We start from the raw sequence: 22,258 nt of genomic DNA, 5'->3' as shown, positions 1-22,258 counted from the left end.
TCCCAGCAGTTTGGGAGGCTAAGGAGGGTGGATCACTTGAGGTGAGGAGTTCAAGACCAGCCTGGTCAACATGGTGAAACCCCATCTCTACTAAAAATACAAAAATTAGCCAGGCATGGTGGCACACGCCTGTAATCCCAGCTACTTGGGAGGCTGAGGCAGGAGAATTGCTTGAACCTGGGAGGTGGAGGTTGCAGTGAGCTGAGATCGCACTACTGCAGTCCAGCCTCGGTGACAGAGCCAGACTCTGTCTCAAAAAATAATAAAATAAAATAAAAAATCATAAAATTCAAATGATTCAGAAAGACGTGATTCTACAATATGATTCACATTATATTCATCTTTCAATAAATCTAGGCTTGCATTGTGACAGCGAACCAAAATCAGTCTCTATTTTATATTATCCTATAATAAGGCTATGGGAAGTATCCATTCACAGTCTTGACACTGATGTGTTTGAGGTAAGAATAAACAACCCTTATTTAAATGGGCTAAAAGGAAAGTAAAGTCTCCCAGGGCCTATCTGGTTCAAGTGCAGTGTGATAAAGGAGGTTTCTCTCTTGACAAGGCAGAACATCTGGGTCTAGATGGTATACCTTCTGAATGCATTCTAAGAAGCACAGCTCCCTTTTTTTGCATTTTATTTTATTTTACTTTATGTTAAATTAATAAATAATTGTATATTTATGGGGTACACTGTAATGCTTTGATTTGTATATACATTGTAAAAAATTGAATCAAGCTAATTAACATATCCATTGTCTCACCAGCTTATCCTTTTTTTGTAGTGAGAATGTTAAAAAATCTATTCTTTAAGCAATTTTCAGATATACAATATGTTATTTTAGCTGTAGTCACCATGCAATGCAACAGATCACTAAAATGTATTCATCCATTCTAACTGAGACTTTGTACCCTTTGATCAACATTTTCTATTTCCTTCTCCCTCCCCTTCCCAACCTCTAGAGACCACCTTTCTACTCTGTTTATATGAGATTGACTTTTTTAGTTCCACATATAAGTGAGATCATGTGGCATTTATCATTCGGTGCCTGGATTATTTAATTTAACCTAATGTACACCAGTACCACCTCGTCTTGAATGACAGAATTTCCTTCTTTGTAAAGGCTGTGTGATACTTAATTTTGTATATATACCACATTTCTTTACCTAGTTATCCAGCAATAAACATTTAGGTTGCTTCCATATCTTGGATACTGTGAATAATGCTGAATTAAAATAGGACTGCAACTATCCTTTTGACATAGAAATTTAAATTCCTTTGGATATATACCCAGGAGTGGGATTGCTAGATCATATGGTAATTCTATTTTTAGTTTTTTGAGTTTACTATTTTCCAAAATGGCTGTACTAATTTACATTCCCACCAACACTGTACAGGTTCTCTTTTCTCCACATCCTCACCCACGCTTGTTATCATTCATCTTTTTGATAATGTCAGAATGAGATATCACCTCACACATGTTAGAATGGCTATTATCAAAAATAGCTTAGGTTTGAGGCTGAGTGCTTTATTTCTCTGCGTCCCTTGGTATTCCCCATAGACATGACTGGACTTTCTTATTTTTACCATTTCTTTTCAGGCAGGCTCATGCTTTATATCAAGATTCTGAAACCAGAGGAAATTCTCACACCTGTATATTATAGAAGCTTTAAAGCATCCAAGCACCAGGTTTTAAGAATGAAACAGATCAACAAACAATTCTCATGTTCTTTAGATTACATGTGATCTATGGTCTATTCCTATAGTGAATCTCCACATTTTCCCACAAAGCATAGAGTGGATTAGGTATGAATAATGCTCAATACTTTAGCAAATATACTGGGTACCTACTCTATTACATCCTCTCTTACAAGCGCTATTGTAGAGCAGGAAATAAATAAGTCTCAGCTGTCATGCAGAAAGCATTCTAGTAGAACAAGACAGAAAATAAACATATAAGCAACAGCTATTTCGCAGGCCAGATAAGCACTAAGAAGAAATACAAAGCAGTTGCTAACTATGATAGGATTCAAATTGTGAAAGTGGGAATTGATAGCAGAGATGATGTGGAGAAGAAGATAATCCATTAAGGATGAAATCAGAAGTTAGGCTGTTGGATGCTTCATCCAAATAGTTGTTGGTATTCAAATGGATGAGAAAGTTTTTAAGAAGGAAAGCAAGAGTTTGAATGGAGGGAAAGACTGTCAACCGCAGAATAAATTCTTAATAAATAAGAGTGTCCATAAAGGCAGAACATAATGGCTACCATGTAGCCAGGTAAAAAAAAGATGATGAAACTGGAGAACATATCTCCAAAGAAAGAGTTTTGGGTTTGTTTGAGTGTGTTTTGGGAGAGTTGTTTGCTTGTCTTTTTATACAGGGTTTTGTCAACTCTGGATGTAGAGACTTTTTTGAGAATTAAAACATCGAGTCCATCCACACTTCTGACACTGACATCTCTGAGGTCACAATAAACAGCTCCCATTTAAACAGACTGAAAGGAAGCTAATGCCACAGTGGCGTATCCGGTTCAAGTGTAGTGTGATACAGCCAGCTTCTCTCCTGACACGGGAGAGTATGTGGGGTCTAGAGCTCCCACCTACTGAATACATACTTAGAAAGTAGAGTTTAGAAATATGCTTATAAAGTTCTTAAGGCAGGAATGTTGAAAACAGACCCTCCACTACGTAGTTCCTCCTGCTGAGAAACTCAATGGGGGAGGAAGGATCCTCAGCTCATTATTAGGGGCACAATAATTGCCAAAACTTTTCAGATCCAACCTGGTAATATTACATAACTGTTATATAACCGTAGTGCCAAATATTTGTCCCAAAACAAATATTTGTTCCAAAACAAGAAAATGGCTAGCTAACTCAGAATATAAAACCAACACCATTAGTTTCCCATCTATTTGCCTCTCATTTATGTGATTGGTTTGTACAATATCTTGGGATCAACTGCCTGTTCATTACACATTATAAAAAGCAGTACTTCTTTTTATTTATCTTAAATATCACATGGAAACTTTGAAATATTTGATATTAAGTTCATTAAATTTATATTGTGTTTGAATGTACAGAAAGGTGTATAGAATTTTACTGGGTGAAAAGGGATATATGTGTCAGACTGCTCTAAGGGAAGGTTTTATGCTCTAGAAAATTCATTTGCATCATCACCAGAGTGTGGAGAAGAGAAGCCTGCAGTCAGTCCATTGTCCATTATAAAGAAATCAAGTGAATGTTTGATGCTACAAAATAATTATTGCTAATTATAGATGTGATCAGGGTATTGAGTTAAAATCTTAAGTTCTTACCATTCAGAGACATATGCTGATATATTTTTGAAGTAAGTGATGTGATGTGTGCATAAAATAGGGTTACAAAATGAAGGTTCTATGGTGTGGCCTTTGGAAAGAAGGTCCAACCCCTCTGGCCTTCACTCCCAAACTACACTGTATTGCCGCAGTTTTCTAAAATAAACATAATTTTTCCTCTGTCCCTCGTGTTTCAAATCACTAGAGTGGGAAACTGATCCAGAGTAAAAGGCAGCTCCAGCTGACTCTTGACTCTCTCCTAAAAACAGCTACACACATACTCACACAACAACAGGATTACAAACTCTTAACTACAGCAATGTCCAGATTTGAATGCTGCAGGCTGACAACTGCCCCTCTAAGTTCTGCTGGGGCACCTAGGCAAGGGGAGAGAGAATACAACTGGAGGTTAAAGAACCAGAGTTTTCTGTCTTCCTCTCCTCTCCCTCATTTTCACTCTCCCTTCCCCCTCAACTTAGCTGCACCGCGCTGCTCCTTTTCCTCTCCTCCTTGGATGTTCCCTAGCCCCTTCATTCCTTCACGCTCTGCAGGCCCTCTCCCCTCTACCCCTCCTCATCAACCCCCCCCCCCCCGCTCCTCTTCCTCCCTCCCTTCCCGGCAGCTGCTGGAGGAGACGCCACAGCTGCTGCTGTTACTGCATCTGCAGCAGGTCTCTGTCAATATCACCCGCCCACGCCCGATCTGGATGCTGAAGTCGCGCACTGGCCTGGAGATGAGGGCGGGGGAGAGAGTGGAGTGGCTGGGAGAGGGGAGGGAGGAGTGCAAAGGAGACAAAAACAGCTTCCAAGCAGCGGGCGCGGCTCCACTGGACATCTGGGTAGGAGGGGTCTCTGGGTCAGTGGCTGGAGAGTCGCCCCAGTGAGTCGGTGTCTAACTGGCCATTTAGTGGGGCCCATTTACTGCAGAGCCACAGCTGGTGAGGACAGACGCCAGCCTAACAGCAGCTTCTGTACAACTAGAGCTCAGAAAACCCGAGAGATCCGTGGAGAAAGAGAAGCCCAGGAGGAGGAAAGGGCTCCAAGGAGCCCTGCTCCTGAAGGGTCCCTCAGGCACTGGTGGAGACCTGTCGCTTCGTAGCAAGTAAGTGCCTTTTTCTTGCTGCTGTGTCCAGTCCCAGAATGGTGATAGCCGCTATCCGCTGCCAGCCTTTCCCATCCACTCCCACCTGCCCCATCCCATACACACCCTTAGGGTCCCCAGCAGGAGGACAGAGATTTGAAATTGTGGACGTGCATTAGGAGAGTTACTTCAAGAGTATACTTCAAGAGCAGCCGTGGTCTGTGGGTGTTTGCATGGCATGTGCCGTCAGTTTTCTAATTCCATCAGGTAAGCTTCTGAAACCAACATTCTCTGTTAGTGTAAAATTCTAGAAACCCTATATGACAATGACTTACATTACATGGTACAATGATAGTATAAAATGGAGGAAAGGTTATGCAGATTGTTGTACACTTCTTCTAAGAATCCTATCTCTTATTCTAAATAACAGAGATTTCAAAATTGATTTTCCCAAAGGAATAGACAGTATAAAAGTAGAGGCATTGATGTGATTGGCAGTGGTGTGCTCAGTTTAGTCAGTTGGGCATTTTGGTATTGATCAACAGAGATTGTTGTTGTTGTTTTTGCATTGTTTTGCTCTATAAAATGAATATCTTCTGGAGGTTTTCTTTTAGAAGTGATAGTGTGACTGGTTGTGTTAGCTTCAAAACTTAGAACATTGGTCAAAACAAGACAAATGATGAGTGCATTTGGAATGACACACCGATGGGCCCCTTTCATTAACGAAAATGATGGGTTCCAGTTTGGATATTGGACTGAAAAATATCTTGAAATGGGAAAGAGTTTAGGTGGTGCTTCTTGTGGATACTTCCCCCCACTGCTGTTCATTCAGGAGAGCAATTTATGGCAAAGTAGAAGGAAAGTGGGCCCTGTAATAAACAGAATCCTGGGCACCATACCTGCTTTGACTAGCCTTAATTAAAGATTCTATAATCCTGCTGCTGTTTTTACAAGTAAGACCTATAAGGAGTAATTTGCTGAGGCTACCTGGCAAATCAGTAATTGAGCGGGAAGTCCAATGAAGAAGTCTTTGGGATTTAGAACTACAAAACTTGGTTTCAATTTTTGTACAAATTAAGCCAATTATTTAACTTGAGTAAGCTTTATTTTCTTTATTTATAAATGACACTCCAAAAAGTCCTGACAAAAACTAATTGACAGAGATGATATAAAGGGTTTATGAAAGTACCATATGTGTAACTGTTGATTACATAAGGGATTATTCTGTGTTTTTATCTACTTCACTATTCTGGTTTTCCTTCTAAGTCTGATTCAATATAAGCATACAGAGGGCTTTGACATGCATCTCTAGAATGCACTAGAGGAAGTGAAATTCAAATCCTTTTCTTGCCACCTGTACAGTTTAAAGCATATTCTAATCTGAAAGCCTTTATCCTCAAAAAAGTGAAAAGTGTGTGCTTTGGCTAGCTTTGCATATTTAAACACCTTGTAATATTCTCCAAATATGCTTTACCCTCTTTATGTTTTTAGTTTTAAAATTGATTTTAGGTCTGTAGTCCTGTTTCCTGGGGATGAAGCCATCACTTATACTGGATATTGCTGAATGTATTTGGTCCGTTACTTAACATAGGAGAAATCAAAATTTAGGCATAAATACTCTAATCTTGACTGCAAAGATTCATTAAAATCTTGCACCTGGGGGATAGGTACTGTGAGTCCCTTCTTTCCCATGGATATGTTTAAAGTAATAGAAGAAAGACCTCAATTCGAACATGGGCTCAGGAAAAGGGGTCATCAGATCCCAGATGGCACACGACCGTTGGACCTGCTGCTGCGTATCAGTCTCTATTGGAGTACTGGAGGCAGAGCCAAGCACTTCAAAACTGGGCATTCTGTCTCCGTAGCCTTGTGTGGTAGACGGTTTGGTAGGGGATATACACTCTCACTGATTTTCCCAAAGTAGGATAAATACCTGTCCAAAGCATACTAGAAATAAAAATAACAGTATTTTCCCCAATCCCTTACTCAGGGATTGGGAAATCTACACTCCAGCCCTAGATCTCATTGGGTTGAGATACGTGTCACAACTGGGGTATTCAGAGATTGACTCACCATCTACCTACCGCCTTAGACTCCCTCCTGAAAGCTTATGGTGGAGGCATTGGAGTAAAAGGGACATTCTTGATTTCTGGGAGTCTGATCCCATTATTTCCACTAACCGTTTTCAGTATTTGTCAGTGTGAGAAGAACATCTATAACCTCTGCCCACCCCCACCCCCACGCCAGATATCAGCAATGCACAGTCACCCATTATCACATGAGAAAATCTTGTACAAACAGATGTCACTTTTCTTTTCCTGCGTTGGTTCCTTCTCTTCTGTTAGTGAGGACTAACCAACCAGACAAGTGAGGTCTCATTGCAGCAACATTGAAAGAGGGAGCCTTTGAGGTTAAAGATAAGATTTCATCTGAGGGCTTCAGAGGTTATTTTTGAGTTGGTGCATATCTCTTGACCCAGCTACGATTATTATTTTACATTCATTTGTTCAATTATTGTTTATTACAAATGAAGCTCCATCTTCTTATATTCCATCCTGAAATTCCTAGCAAACAGATATCCCTGTTGTCTCTGCAGTATTTATAATTGGATTGACTCAGCCTGGTGCTGGACAAGGATAACCAGCTCAATGGACGGCTCTGATGATGGTGTGGGTCAGGTGCCACACTGACTGCCTAGACATCAAAGAGCTTGATAGAAATGCAGAAGCTGGGGCCCCACTTATGGAAATTCTGATTAGAAAGGTCTGATATTATGATAGGGCATTTGGTTTTAAACTAGAACAGGAGGTGATGCTGATTTGGGGGCTATAGACCCTAGGTGAATATATTGTGCTGAGTAGAGTAGTCTGTCTTTCCTATTTTAAGTGCTAAGGTGAGGCTTCCAGTCCACCAGCTGCTCACTCTCTGAGTTCTCCCAGAGGCGACATGGTCTAAGCACTTGATTACAGGCTCTTGCCCATATCTACTCTCTTTCTCTGGCCCTGGGGCTCCATGTTGGACATTTTTTGCGCAACTCAGAGTGAGACAAAAACTAAATCATGCTCACCCTAAGATGTTTCAAGGCACCTTTCTAGTTTCTCTCTAATTTGAGAAGGGGATGGACATCTATATGTTTGGTTTCACATTTGAAAAGCTAAAGGAGCTTTTGGGAGAGTTGCAGGGAGGGCGGGTTGGAATCCTGGAAAAACAGACAGACATTTTCAGAATTGTCGGAAGCAGAGGTAAATAGCCAGTTCTAAGAAGCCTCCAGGGTTTCAGTAAATGTGCCAGTTCTAGATTTTTTTAATTCAGAAAATGCCTGGATCAAAAATTTTAAGAATTATAATCCAAATAAAACAGCAGTGCAAATGACAGTCTCCTTTTTTAAAAGTCCGAATAGTGTTCCATTGTGTATATATACCACATTTTCTTTATCTGTTCATATGTTGATGGATACTTAGGTTTCTTCCATATCTTGGCTCTTGTAAATAATACTGCAGGAAACATGGGAGAGCAGATATCTCTTTGACAAACTAATTTCAATTCTTTTGAATAGACATCATTTGTGACAACATGAGTGAACCTGGAAGACATTATGCCAAGTGAAATATTCCAGGCATTGAAAGACAAATACTGCATGATCTCATAGAAATGTAAAATCTAAGAAAGACAAATTTTTGGAGGTAGAGAGTAGAATGGCGCTTTCCAGAGGCTGGGGGTGAGGGGGTGAGTGGGGAAAGGAAAGATGTTGGTTAAAGTGTGCAAAATTTCAGTTAGAGAGGAGGCATAAGTATAAGTGTTCTATTGCACATCATGATGGTGATAGTTAAATAATAATATGTTGTATATTTCAAAATGCTAAAAGAATAGATTTTAAATGTTTCCACTACAAAGAAATAAGTCTGTGAGATAACGGATATATTAATTAGCTTGATATAATCATTCCACAATGTTTGTATATATGTACATATATATATTTTATATATATATAAAATAACATCAACTTGTATCCCGTAAAGATATATAATTACTATTTATCAATTAGAGATAAAATATTTTTTAAAATGGCAGTGCGTATTTATGCTTTTGAGAAAGTTGCTTACTTACCACTTTCTTTTGCAAGATAACATATTCTAGGAATTTGTTGGCTGAAATTGTCAGAGTGAGAAAGTTGAGTCCAGAATTAAGTGGACGTATTGAAGAATAGAACCTGAAGCCAAACTGGACTGACCTGGAAGCAGAACATAGCTGCAGTCAGAATCCAAGGAGAAAGTAGCAAAAGTCAATTAAGCAGCCTTGATAAACTGTTTGCCACAGACAGGTAAAAAAGTAGGCATCAGATCATCAACGCCAAATTGGAAGTAACCAACCCAAGTGAAAAAATAATCCAAAAGCAAAATCCAAGTGGGTTGAAGTCAAGAGGTATTTAAAGAACGTTTATTCACACAGATGGTTGCAAAATTTCAAGTCGATTGATGTCATTTTAGTCAAGCTGTCCTTTATTCCTCAAACTTCAGTGTGCAAATTTTCCATTTCTGGGCTTTGGTAATACATATACATGGTGAGTTATGTTCAAGTAATATAGAAATATTAACTGGAAAGCAACAGAATCCTCTGACACCTTTTTGGACTCTTTCCATAGATGTAACACTTCACTCATGTCCAGAGGGGAAAACATTATGCACATGCTAATGTATACAACTTCATGTATATAATCATTATACAACATTTTATTCAAAGGTGAATGATGCAAGTTGTTCTCAACTTTACATTTTCACTTAGTAATTGATTTGGTGAAACTTTCCGTATGAGCACAGACATATCCATCTCATTCCTTTTTGTAACTAACTAGGTATTCCATGATAACAATATACTAGAATTTTTGTTATTAGTCCCTTAGGGTAGACATTTTATTTCTACTCTTTGGAATTAAAAGTATTATGTTATGATAAACATCCTTGCAAATATGACTTCTCAAACTTCAGCAATAATTTCTATATGGCAGCTTAATTGCTGGGCCAAAGAGTACATGAAACTTTATTTAAGAAACTGTTGGTCGGGCGCAGTGGCTCACACCTGTAGTCTCAGCACTTTGGGAGGCTGAGGTGGGCAGATCACCTGAGGTCGGGAGTTTGAAACCAGCCTGGCCAACATGGTGAAACCCCAGCTCTACTAACAATACAAAAATTAGCCAGGTGTAGTAGCATGCACCTGTAATCCTAGCTACTCGAGAGGCTGAAGCAGGAGAATCCCTTGACTCAGGGAGGCGTAGGTTGCAGTGAGCCAAGGTTACATTGCTGCTCTCCAGCCTGGGTGACAGAGTGAGACTCCGTCTCAAAAAAAATAAAAAAAGAAAAAAAAGAAACTGTTGACAAGTAGCTTTTTAAAAAAACTGCACCAAGTTATATTCTCACCTGCACTGTGTGTGGGTAACCTTTGCCTCCATATCCCAGCCTGTAAATGGTCATATTCATTGAGATGAATCTCAATTATGTCTCTACAGAGTTCGACTATTAAAATTATTGATTTAGGCAATTTTATGTCTATCCTTTAGAATTTCGTTAGCTTCAGTCATCTTCCTCATAGGTTTCTGCTTCCTAGAAGTCAATGATAAAATTTTCATAGCCTTCCATAAAAATTAAAAAAAGCAACGCATTTAATATCATTTGGGTTGTAAACCCTGGGGGGGAAGCATTCTAGTCAGAAAGCTCTAAGGGAAAAGGCCCTGCATTAGAGAATTTAGCTGTAAGTCATTATGGAATGTGAGAAAGATGAAATATAAGCCATGATATATCTATTAAGTGCAGTCAAGTTGCCCAAACCAATAAAAATGTCAATATAAGTTGGTCACTAAATTGCTAAATTGATCAGCAGGTATGAGTCCTACATTCTCAACAATACAGATTATGTACAATGGTCGCATTAACTCTGTATCTTTGCTTATGCCGATGGTACCTTCTTATCCCAAGTTAACTTAGTCTTATTATCATCGCTGCTTTGTTTTTACACCTATCTAAATGTCATTGGTGCAATAGACATGATACGTTGTCCATGTCTGATGTACAGCATAATTGTTTCAAAATAGCTTGAAAACAACTAAGTGAGAAGTCATTTTATCCTTATTTCCTGCTGCACACGGAATGAAATTGGCATTTGCAATATTATCCTCAGTCTATTGATCCACTGTCCTTTTTTGTTTCATTTTTCTTAATTTATATTATCTTGTTCTATGGTCTACATTCTTGAATGTGAACCTCAATCTTTTTGGAATGCATTAGGAATATATATTTAGTATAGAATAGAACATTCGACAATTCTATTTGGCAAAGCTAATCTAACATTTGTTTTATCTCCCCTAGGATCAACTCCAGTTTCTCAGAAAGCACAGAGATTGATTCTTTAGGTGCTGTATTTTCAATTCCCTAAGATGGGAATAAATGGAAATGAAGAGGCTGTGACTGGCCTGGGCAGTCATCTCCTACAGGTGGAGAATCTCTCTCCACAGCTTGAGTGCATTGCTGGCAGGCTGTGCTCTAGAAATAAAACTGAGGCACAGGGGAAACAATTGGGAATTGTGAGTAGGGAAGAAGAAAAATACTGACTTCTGGCATTCCTTTTCTTCCCCATCCTTCATTATCTAAGAAAATGCAGCTGCAGTTGCTGTTTCAAAATGCTGTTGATGCAGCCTCTTGCATGGGAACTAGGCTCTCTAGAGACAGCATTCGCTCACTGATTGAGTGGCCATGTAATTTATCATCCAACTCAGGATGTTTCTGAAAAGGAAAAAGGATGTAATTAATAGTTAATCCTCAACAACAGGCATAAACCCAAACTGCCCCCAAGTAACCTAGAACTTTAGGAAACATTACTTAAACATGAGATTGGATGTGTTGGAAAGGAGAGGACAGAGTGGAAGAAAAAAGAAAGTTGTTATCCTGGAGGTGGGTGGGAGCCACATGCAAAGGTGAATGTCCCAGTTGTGTTTGTTTGATTTCAAGCTTTAGAACTGTTTTGCAACAGGTCCTCCACCATGCGAATGCCAACATGGCCAGGTCATTAGAGCTGAGGGAAAACTAGTGCCCAAAGATATGAAAAGAGTGTGGATCTTCTGGAGAAGTGTTGTTGTTCAACAGGTATTTGCCTCAGCAACTCCTGTATATGCTCTATCTCTCATACTCAGGCTATCAGATGAGAAAAAACAAACAAGAAAATGTAATGATGTGTCTGCTTGCTTTATAAAGTTGGTTGGGTGAAGCTTAGCTATCAGCCAAGGCATCTTTCTGCCTAGCAGTCTGCATCAGATTCATCTCAAAGGCTGCGGCACAAGCTATTCTGAAATAGTCTGTCTGGATTGGGCCACTGGCTCCTAGATTTTCAGTATTAGCTCCAGGAGATTTCTGATATGCACTCCAGAGCTTGTATGATCGAAATCACCTGTACCAAGATTTTCTTTATCTATAGCTCTCAGTACCAGCGTGTTAACCAGAGGTCATCCTCTCATCTTCTCTGTCCTCTCAGAAGCTCCAGGACTTGTGAACTGCAGATTTGACACTGTTATATCTGGTCAACCTTCCAGGGTCTGGTACGTTGTTGAAGGTTTTGTGTCTATCTGAATCTAACACGGAGCCAGACTTGGTGCTAGGGGTTTATGAGTGACCTTATATGACACTGGTTCAGAACTCTTCTGTCTATTCACTGATTTAGGGTATCATTTGTGGATCTATGAGCTTAGCTCCACTGCTGAGGAGAAGCTGGCAACAATGAAGGGTCAAGGAAATCTACAGATTACGTCTAGCCACAGATTAAGAGGATACTCAAGGAGGTCAGCTAGTTCTGAGAGGTCCCGAAGAGTCCCAGGGATGTCCTAATTCTGGAACTCTTTAAACAGAGGTTGAGAGATCAGGTCTTGTATCTTAGGGGAACAATTAGTATCAAAGACCTCAGGATGAAGGGCAAGTTATAATCTGGTTGCATCATACAGCCTCCTTTGTATTCCGCTGAGAAGCAGCACAGGCTACTTTTCTTCACTTGTTGAATCCTAATGTGGCCACTAGCCAGGAATTTTTGGTGAAGGATTTAACAGACTGGATCCACTAGAAATAGAATTCCAGGACAATCCTGGCTCCTTTACAAGTTGCTCTTTTTGATGAGATAACAAAGGATAATTTAGAATTCTAGAGGCTTATTTTGCAAAGCAGTGGAAGTTTCAAGAACATCTGGAGAAACTGGGAACATTGAGTTCTTTAGAATGTGGGGCTCGACCACTTTCCCAGAGTTACTGGTAGGGAATCAAAGATCTTTGTTGTATTGGAAGCTTCAAGCAGGAACATTTCAGGCAGAACCAGCTTTACTTTTTATTCCTAGAAACCTCCCTTTCTATTGCCTTTATCACTGTCATAGTCACATTTCTCAGTGAGGCAGGAGACCCTCAAAAAGATCTTATTCCCAGTGATTCGTGTCCTTTTCTAGTGTTTCAACTGCCATTAAGCCTTCCTTATGCTCATTGATCTTAGTATATTTGCAATCAGATGTGACAGGGTGATTTGCTTTGGTTATCTGGCACTGTTTGTGGACTTCGAATCCTATCGTGTCTGTTGACTCTGTTGACTCTCATTCTGAAGCTTAATGTCTTAGACTGTTCCTTCCCTCAACAAGAGAGATATTAATTGTCCCATATTATTGGAAAATTTAACACATAATCTGTAGAACCAGATCCACCAGTGTTTGATATGATTTTAATTCCAATCTCTGTTCCTCTTGAAACTAATCATTTTGAGAGATTAACAAGGTAAGATTAGCTTTCTGTCTTCTAGCACTTCATATAAATTGGATCATATAGTTTGTAATCTTTCATGTCAGACTTCTTTCACTCAGCACAATGTTTTTGTCACTCAGTCATTGTTATGTGTATTAGTAGTTCATTGATTATTTTGCTAATTGTATTCTATTGGATAAATAGACTTCCATTTTTATTTTTATAAATCTATTCTCATCTTGATGGATTCTTCCCAGTTTTGGGTACTTATGCTTTAAAAGATATATTCCCATATATTTATTACTTTTCATCCTCTTCATTCCTTCTTAAACATAGACATGTCCATCTGAGATATGTGAAAATATATTTATTTTGTCTTCATTCTTGAAGAGTATTTTTGCTGTATGTAGAATTCTAGTCTTAAATTTATTTTCCCTTTGACATCTTTAAGATATTGTTATACTGACTTCTGGTTTCCTTTTTATTTTCTGCTAAGAAGGCAGTGATCATGCTTAATCATTATTTCCTAATTTATAATGTGTCATTTTTTCCAAATTTTTTTCAAGATTTGACTGTGATATACCTTAATAGTATTTGAGCCATGTGACTTAAAACATGTATTAGTGATGACATATAAAATCTTTAGCCTTCAAGATTAGATTTTTAAATCATAAATCATAATAGGTAGGTGCTTTTCAATATGCTCCCCTTGTAATCATTCCATAAAGAATTTCACACATTTTGCAAATACACATAATCCTTTTATTTCTCTGAGTTTCAGCTATTTATATATTTATGTAACCATATAACCATATACTATATATACATTTATATACACACTCATAGGTACATAAATATATCTATTTATATTTGCATATAAAACATGTACACATACATACAGTTTAATTATGTATATTAACCTCCAGATTTATATTTCCAGTCTCTGAATTGTTCTTTTAGTTGTTTCAGATGTGCCTCAAACCCACCAAAAAATAAAAGACATCTTTCCCTAATTTCTAAGCTGATGCTTTCCCCATAGTCCATATTCTTTATATGAATGACAGTCAGTCATACAAGCCAGATTTTATAGCCTTCACTATGAGAACCCATTATCTATGTACAAAGTTAGAAACAAGCTATTAGTGTTAAAAAAATTATTAAGATATCAAGAGACACATTATTTCCCAGTTAACACTTGTTTCTATTTTTAAATCATTCTATATGTATTTAACCTTAAAATTCAATATAGTTACAGAATAACAAAAAATAATAGTAGTTCCTTTTAAGGATGTACTATAATCTTTTTTAGTGGCTGCACCTGAGATACATGTTGACTTCTTCTCTTAGGTATAAAAATTACACTACTGTGAACAGATTTGAGTACATAAATTGGTTTGACATTTGTACCCAAGAGTCAAGTCTCTGTTGCTTGAATTGCTAGGATGAAGTGTAAACGTTTTTATTTATAAACAGTACCAGCTTTCCTCTTAGAATAATTATACTGTTTTATATGATCAAAAAAGTTTGAGTGTTTTTTCATACCCTAACCAGCACTTTCCTTCATTAAACTAAGATTTCTATTTTAAATTATTAAAGATAAATTTATTTATTATTGATTTTATAAGTTTTGTTGTTTTAAATTTAAATTTTATTTTGTATTTAAATAGTTGAGCCATCTAGAATTTATTTTAATGCAAGTAGTGCATGGAGCCAGGGATAATGAGAACTGCCCACTTCCAAACCTTCTTATAGGTGTTCCACAAACAATGCAGTACCACAAGAAAAACAAATACAACATAATATGTACACAAAACTACGCAAATAAATATAACAAACATACACAAACCCCACACTATCCGAGTAACTAGAAGGCAGGAAGATATGTGAGAAAGTAAAATAATTTAATTAGAAATGTCTAGTCCAGTGCTTCAAAAATGGTACTTGGTAAGCATGGCCATAATCATAATTGCCATAAAGATTAAAATAAATTTTGGCTCATACTCAAATTTGAAATTCGTTTCAAGGAGAAATTTTTTTTCTATAAAAATTCACCCCATTTCCATGTACTTCTGCTGCTCCTGCAAATTTCAACTGACATTCAACAGAAATGGATTCCACTTCAGTCAACAATATAAAATATTGGTACAATGAATTTGTTAGTGTCCAAATCTGGACTTGATACAATTGACTTTGATACAATTATTGCCAAAAGCTTACTTTAGCTATTCAGTTTTTCAGAAAGAAGTCTAATGGATGGATTAACTATTAATCTTTCTATATTTTTTCAGACTTTAGTGCTGTATTAAGATGGCTCACCAGAAAGCGTAGTGCCTGGACCATATTACATAAATTCCCCACAGAAATGATTTTGCTGAATTATGATTTAATGATTAATAATTTAACAGTCTGCACTCAACCATCTAGAAGTCAGATGCATGCCACTTCTATTTGATAAGTGCTTGCATTTTTTTTTTTTTGCAGTATCGCAGAAGGCAATGCCTGCTGTCTATTCATTCATTCATTCATCTAGTCAACAACCCAGGGTAGTTTGATTCAACATCAAAATTATCACTAAAATAATCTTCTGGGATAAGTGACTGGGTTGGATGACAGAATCAGTACTGATGAAACCAGTACTGATGAAACCAGTGCTGTGGTCCAGGATTTCTTTGTGGTTTGATTTAATCTTTAAAACCTTGTGAGATATATGAGGGATTCCAAATTTTATATATGAGGAAAGGTCAGGTGATGTTACTGAGGTCTCATAGCTGGGGGGTGGCAAAATGAAGAGTCTAAGATTATTTTCTTATGGAGTAGTAAAAGAAAAAGAAAAAGGATATTATACTAGGACTATGCAATAGGAAGACAGGCTAGCAAATTGGGTCTTGCAGTTTTGATGGAAGGTGTTTAAACCATTTTCATTGATGGCAGCATCCATGCAAGAAGTTTATAACCTCTTTTTTTTGTATTCTTTTAAGGTTAATATTTTTAACTTAGTTTAGTAATACTTTTGGCAATCAGAATGGATCCCTAAAAATATCAAAAATATACTGATTTTGTTAATTCAATGCTGCATAGTTTTAGTTAGCTAATATTTCAGTCAGACTTTTATATCATGTGAAATTGTGCAACAAATTCAACCAATGATCTTAACCTTAGAAATGTTCCAAAATTGTAAGATGTTGAAATTAACAACCAATATTCAGATCATCCCACTGCCTGTCAAGAAGTATGTGCATCCACATTGGTAGTTAAGGGGAAGGTCTAATGTCCAAACCAACCCATTTCATTTTTGACAGCTATTAGAAAGATCTTTACTTTCTCGAGCCAAATTTCTTCTGGCTTCACCTCATTGATTCTAGTTCATCCTTTTTGAACAACATGGAAGTCTAATTTCTCTTCCACATTAGAACCATTCGGATACTTGGAAATAGTAAGATTGTACTTGAGTTTTTTCCACCTCAACTATACATTCTCCATTCTTTTAGCTTGTCTGTAAATTGTTTTATTTTACTTAATCAACCTTCTGGTTCCATTTGAAGACCCTTCAGTTTGTTGACATGCCTTTCAGGTGTGATGTTCTTGGATTACAGCACAGTAGAGACGGACTGCCTCCTGCATCTTCTATCAACACAGATACAGGTTATGTTAGTGTTCTTGGCAGACACAAATTAGTATTGATTTGTATTGCAGTTACTATTAAGTAAAATCCCTTGACAATTTTCTCTGTTTCAAAAGCACATCTCTTCTCTACTGTACTTGTGCCGATGGGTATTTTAGTCCAAATTTTGAAGTTTTACAAGTATTTCTATTATATTTTTTCTAGTAAATTTGACTCACCATTCTAATACAGCAAATTTTATCACAGTTAAAAATTTATATTTATTTTCCATGTATTATGTGCCAATCACTGTACTAGGTATTTTTACTCATATTATTTTGATTTATTCTTATTTAACTGGAAGAGGAATCCCAATTTTATGACTGAGAAAATATGTTCAGGGATATTAAATAATTTGACTGAGGTTTCTTAGAACATTAGTCACAGAGTTCAGGATTTGACTGTAGGTCTAAGTTCAAAGATCATGATTTTATTTGTTTCTACTAGGTTGTTTCTCTATCACAACCTAAATTGTTGATATGTTGAATAAGTTATATAGAATATAGATAACTTGGATATGTCGTATCCATTGGCCACCAGCCTTTAGACAAAAACCTGGAGTCCTTATAGGCCTATCTTATTTTAATGCTATCTAGCACGTATTTTTTCTCCTTGTGAGACATTTTACAAATTGACTTACTGACGTTCAAATACATATATTTTACTTCATTTTTCCTTATTAAATAATCAAGGCTTATGGTGAGAAAGTAGAGCATGAACAGGGTTGGTTCACGTAAAAAGAAAAAAGTCCCTGAGCAACCAGTGACTGTCACAAAGCCCATGAATTTTTTCTTCGAAGAAGTTCAACAATCTTTAGTCCTTCACCCAGAAAATTTCGATATTCTCTTTCCACATAGAAGGAGGAGATTCAAAATACCAAGACAATGTCAAGTCACAGTTGATTGCTAAGGCAGGAAACAAAAGTCTAAAAGTATAACAGGATCATTCAGCAGTTGCCTTTGGGAGCATCACTATATTTTATCATAATATAGTAAGGAATGTTTATAAAGATAATAAGTTATTTATAAATTATTTAATATATATTCAAGGATCTCTGTGTAAAAATATTTTGAAAGGCTGTTTTTTTTGTTTGTTTTTTGTTTTTTTTTTGAGACGGAGTCTCGCTGTTTCACCCAGGCTGGAGTGCAGTGGTGCGATCTCGGCTCACTGCAAGCTCCGCCTCCCGGCCTCATGCCATTCTCCTGCCTCAGCCTGTCGAGTCGCTGGGACTACAGGCGCCCGCCACCACGCCCAGCTAATGTTTTTGTATTTTTAGCAGAGACGGGGTTTCACCGTGTTAGTCAGGATGGTCTAGATCTCCAGACCTCGTGATCTGCCCGCCTCAGCCTCCCAAAGTGCTGGGATTACAGGCATGAGCCACCGTGCGCGGCCTGAAAGGCTATTTTAAAGGAAAAAATTTCATATGTAAGAGAAAACTTGGTTATCTGTAGCTTATACTCATAAATTGTACTTATTCAGAGCATCTTGTCTCCCCTTAATAAAGTTTAATATGTGAAATGTGACCATATGCATGTTTGTATATATGTGCATATGGTATCTATAAATAATCTTAGCAAATTTATAATGTCTCAGATATTTGGAAATAAGTAAATTTTAAGGTGAGTTTTTATACCATTAGTCTGGGAAGACAGCGCTAAGTAGGTACATTTTGATCTTCCTAGCACATATTCTTCCCTTTAAAATTTCCTTGTACCCTATCTCTGAAACATCTCTTGAGGGACTTGGGCATAAGAAACCACTGCTATTGCAAAAATATCCCTGTCTTTGATTACAAATGACTGAACCAGTCATTTGTGACTGGTTCTTGTAAATGAATCCAGAGGCTGGGATCAGTCAAAGTATATTTCTGTTTACCTTTTTTTTGAGACATATGTTATAGGTATGTGGTCAAAACTTAAACTGAAAAACCAAATAAAGTTAAGACTGTCAATATTTTTAGTCTCTGTGTATTCTTAGATGTAAGGAAAGGAAGCCATTCTTTAAGTAGAATGCAGCAGACATGAAAAGCAAAGCAAAACCCAGAGAACTTGATTCCACAAAAGGCATAAGTAGTCATCCCAATATTTTATTTTCATCTTTACTTCTCATTTTTATTTTCCACAGAACATTTATAACACAGAAATGTACCATGTATCCTCCCCTTGAATGTCTATAAGATTGCATTTTGTGTATTTAAAATATATCCTGCCCGTCATTTACTTATGCTAGCAGTTGAAGTCTGATTCTTGCAATGAATGGTGTCCCAATAATATTAAATACTTATCTTATGCTTACTTTTAATTAATAGACAAGTAATGTGTTAAAGTATTAAACAACTCACTTTTGCACAACAGTGAAAAATTCTGAAGTAGAACATATGTGTGAGTATATATATGTGTGGGTGATTTCTGTCTTGGGAAAATCTTATAGAAGTAATTCAGCTAGTGCCAGCATTGTGAGAGAAAATACACAGATGCAAAATGCCACAATATCAAAACCAAAATTTATTATCTTTAATTGCAATAATAAAATTACAAAGAGTGTTTAGACAAACAAATAAAGAAAAATCAATCTTTTGACATTGAATAGAATCATTGGAAGAGTAAATTTTGACAGGAATTGGACTGGAACAAATTAGTAAAATAAAATATTTGTATATGTGAAAAAAGAACCAGGTTCATGAATGGGGAATTGATGCATGAAATTATATTTAATGAACACTACTTTGAGTTGCCTATAGGATAACTTGAAATAGGTAAAGACTAGAGTTGAAATATGTGAAGACTACTAGAGTACCCCAAAGATAGAATTACAAAGATGATTACGTTCAAGGACATATATAAATAAATAGTATTCAAGAATCATAGAAAATTATTGAAAGAAAATTATTTTGTGTATAAGGATTGATGACAGAGAGAAAAATGCCATCAGTAATTTTCAAGATAATTAGTTTGAGTTTTTATTTTTACAGTAGCTCACAGGTTAAAGAGTAATTCTAGTCATGCAGAAAGATAATTTTGTTTTTACCTGTTAAGTTGCTGCCATTGGTGAAGTTACTATATAGACAGCTGGGGGAAGAAAGCATTTGGGAAATATTCACATGTACTTGATAAATATTTGAATGCAAAGAGTAATTAAAACTCTGTTTGCCTGTGCATTCATCAGAATGATAGATAAAACAGAGGAAGAAGGCAAACCCTTAAGAGATATCAGAGTTAAAATTTGGGTTAATATTTTTTTTCTTTTTATATATATTATATATATTTTTTATTATACTTTAAGTTCTAGGGTATCTGTGCACAACGTGCAGGTTTGTTACATATGTATACATGTGCCATGTTTGTGTGAGATATACCTGATGTAAATTTGGGTTAATATTTGATCGATACTGTAATTGATTTGAAAAAAGTAATCAGAGATACAAAAAGAGACATGGAAGAGTAGGGTGCAGAGCCAATGATGAGTAAGTTTAAAGAAGAAAAGTGTAGTCAGTTGTTAAATATGTCTCACAGGGAAATAATTGGATTTGGCCAGAAAAAAGTATCTCTAGCAAAAAAGATCTTTCTAAAAAATATCTCTTTTATTATAATGGAGAAGTTGAAAGGTAGATTTCAGTAAAAGAGTGTTAAAACGGTGAATAAGTGAAGCAGATTGAGTTACTCATGAAATTACAAGTCTGATATTAAGTACAATAAAACTCAGGACAACTTAGATTTCTACAAAACTAAGGAATATGTTCTTTAAATGCATACATTCAGTTTACTGGTCTCTATTTTTCATGTCCTAATCTTTTGTACTTTTATGTTTTATTAGTATACCCAACTTTAATACAGAATTTTTTGCAGGTACAAAATTGGAAATGTTGGCTTCACCAGAACCTAAGGGCCTTGTTCCCTTCACTAAAGAGTCTTTTGAACTTATAAAACAGCATATTGCTAAAACACATAATGAGGACCATGAAGAAGAAGATTTAAAGCCAAATCCTGATTTGGAAGTTGGCAAAGAGCTTCCATTTATTTATGGAAACCTTTCTCAAGGAATGGTGTCAGAGCCCTTGGAAGATGTGGACCCATACTACTACAAGAAAAAAAATGTGAGTATTAATTGAGATTATTCTGATGACATTTTTATTATTTTATTTCCAGACATACAGAAAATGTAATTGAGATAGGATACAAAAAGATAATGAAAAACAGAGCAAGATCTGATTTTAAATTTTACAGAACGACATAAGATATCTCATTTTGGGAGCACACATATTGGAGATTTTTGTCAAAACTGATATCTTACCTGGTTAGGCAGTATCTTTTGGATTACTCTACTTCATAATATATGTATTAGTATGCCTTAATGTAAGTGAAATATTTTAAGGGAACATGATGATTGTCCATTTGTGGTTATCAATTTTAAAATGCCTATAAAATGCCTAGAATATGCTCAACAATTTAAAATGTTCAATATGATGAACTTAGAAGTTAGAAAAGTAAATACAACCCGTATGTTATTTATCATTTTTATTCATTCATACATACATACACTTACTCCTTATCTCCAGAATGACTTTAGGCACCTACTACTATATGTCCAATCCCAGAACAAGCACAAAATGCTAAATATGAAAATAATTGCATTTAGAAATCAGAGATTGGTATGAACCAATGAAGCTGAAAGAATCATTAAGGATGCAGAATTTGAGTTATAGCTTAAAGAGCACTTCAAAGTTTTAATAAGGGAAAGAGAAGACCTATGTGTAGGCAAGAGCAGAGAATGATTCTGGAAGGAGGAAAAGAGAAAGTGATGCTATAACTGGAAACTTAGCTGTTGCAAGTTACGAGATATGAGGTGAGATAATGGAGATGTCAACATGGATTTAATATGGTGATCAAAGGACTGATGCAATGAATATAATGTTTAAGTAGCGTTAACCCAGCAGATTTCTAAATGATGATTGCATGGAAGAGACAGGACTAGAAAGATGAAATAACACAGAGAGTAATCCGGGACTGAAGTTGCAAGGAGACAGAGAGAACAAAGCTGAGAAGAAACAGCATGACCTGACTGACTAAAAATGCCAAGGTTTTCAGCTTAGAGGAATGGTGATGCCACTGACAAAATGAAATAACTAGAAAGAATATCAGATTCGGGGGAGGTGATGATTAGCTTCATAGCAAACGTAATTTGATATTCTTGTAGAGCATTCAATGATATTATCAAATGGGTGACAAGGAATTGCACCACATTCTCTGGATGGAAGACAAAGTGATTTTTTTTTTAAATAAATTACAGTTCTTTGGAATACTTGTCATGGTGGAAGATTATTGACATTTTACAGTAGAAATGTATATATTAACTTAAAAGACTGCAATATCTCGGGTAGCCTCCATGGGCATTATGCAGCATTGTTATAATATACATGCTTAATCTTGAGAGCATTTTAGTGAAAGT

General features: G+C 36.5%; 1 protein-coding gene across 1 annotated transcript in view; it reads left to right on the top strand.

Annotated features, from left to right (window-relative positions):
- Positions 1-4,115: 4,115 nt before the first annotated feature.
- The window catches only part of SCN7A (sodium voltage-gated channel alpha subunit 7), a 92,190-nt gene continuing 74,047 nt past the window's right edge, over positions 4,116-22,258 (top strand). The window contains exons 1-2 of the mRNA XM_055108704.2: positions 4,116-4,418; positions 20,659-20,906. Coding sequence (XP_054964679.1) covers positions 20,673-20,906 — 234 coding nt within the window. The 5' untranslated portion in view covers positions 4,116-4,418; positions 20,659-20,672. The remainder of the gene's footprint in view (positions 4,419-20,658; positions 20,907-22,258) is intronic.

The sequence above is a fragment of the Pan paniscus genome, chromosome 13 (genome assembly GCF_029289425.2).
Source record: "Pan paniscus chromosome 13, NHGRI_mPanPan1-v2.0_pri, whole genome shotgun sequence".
NCBI lineage: Eukaryota > Metazoa > Chordata > Mammalia > Primates > Hominidae > Pan > Pan paniscus.
Note: the sequence above shows the minus strand (reverse complement) of the source record. Positions and strands in the feature narration are given on the sequence as shown.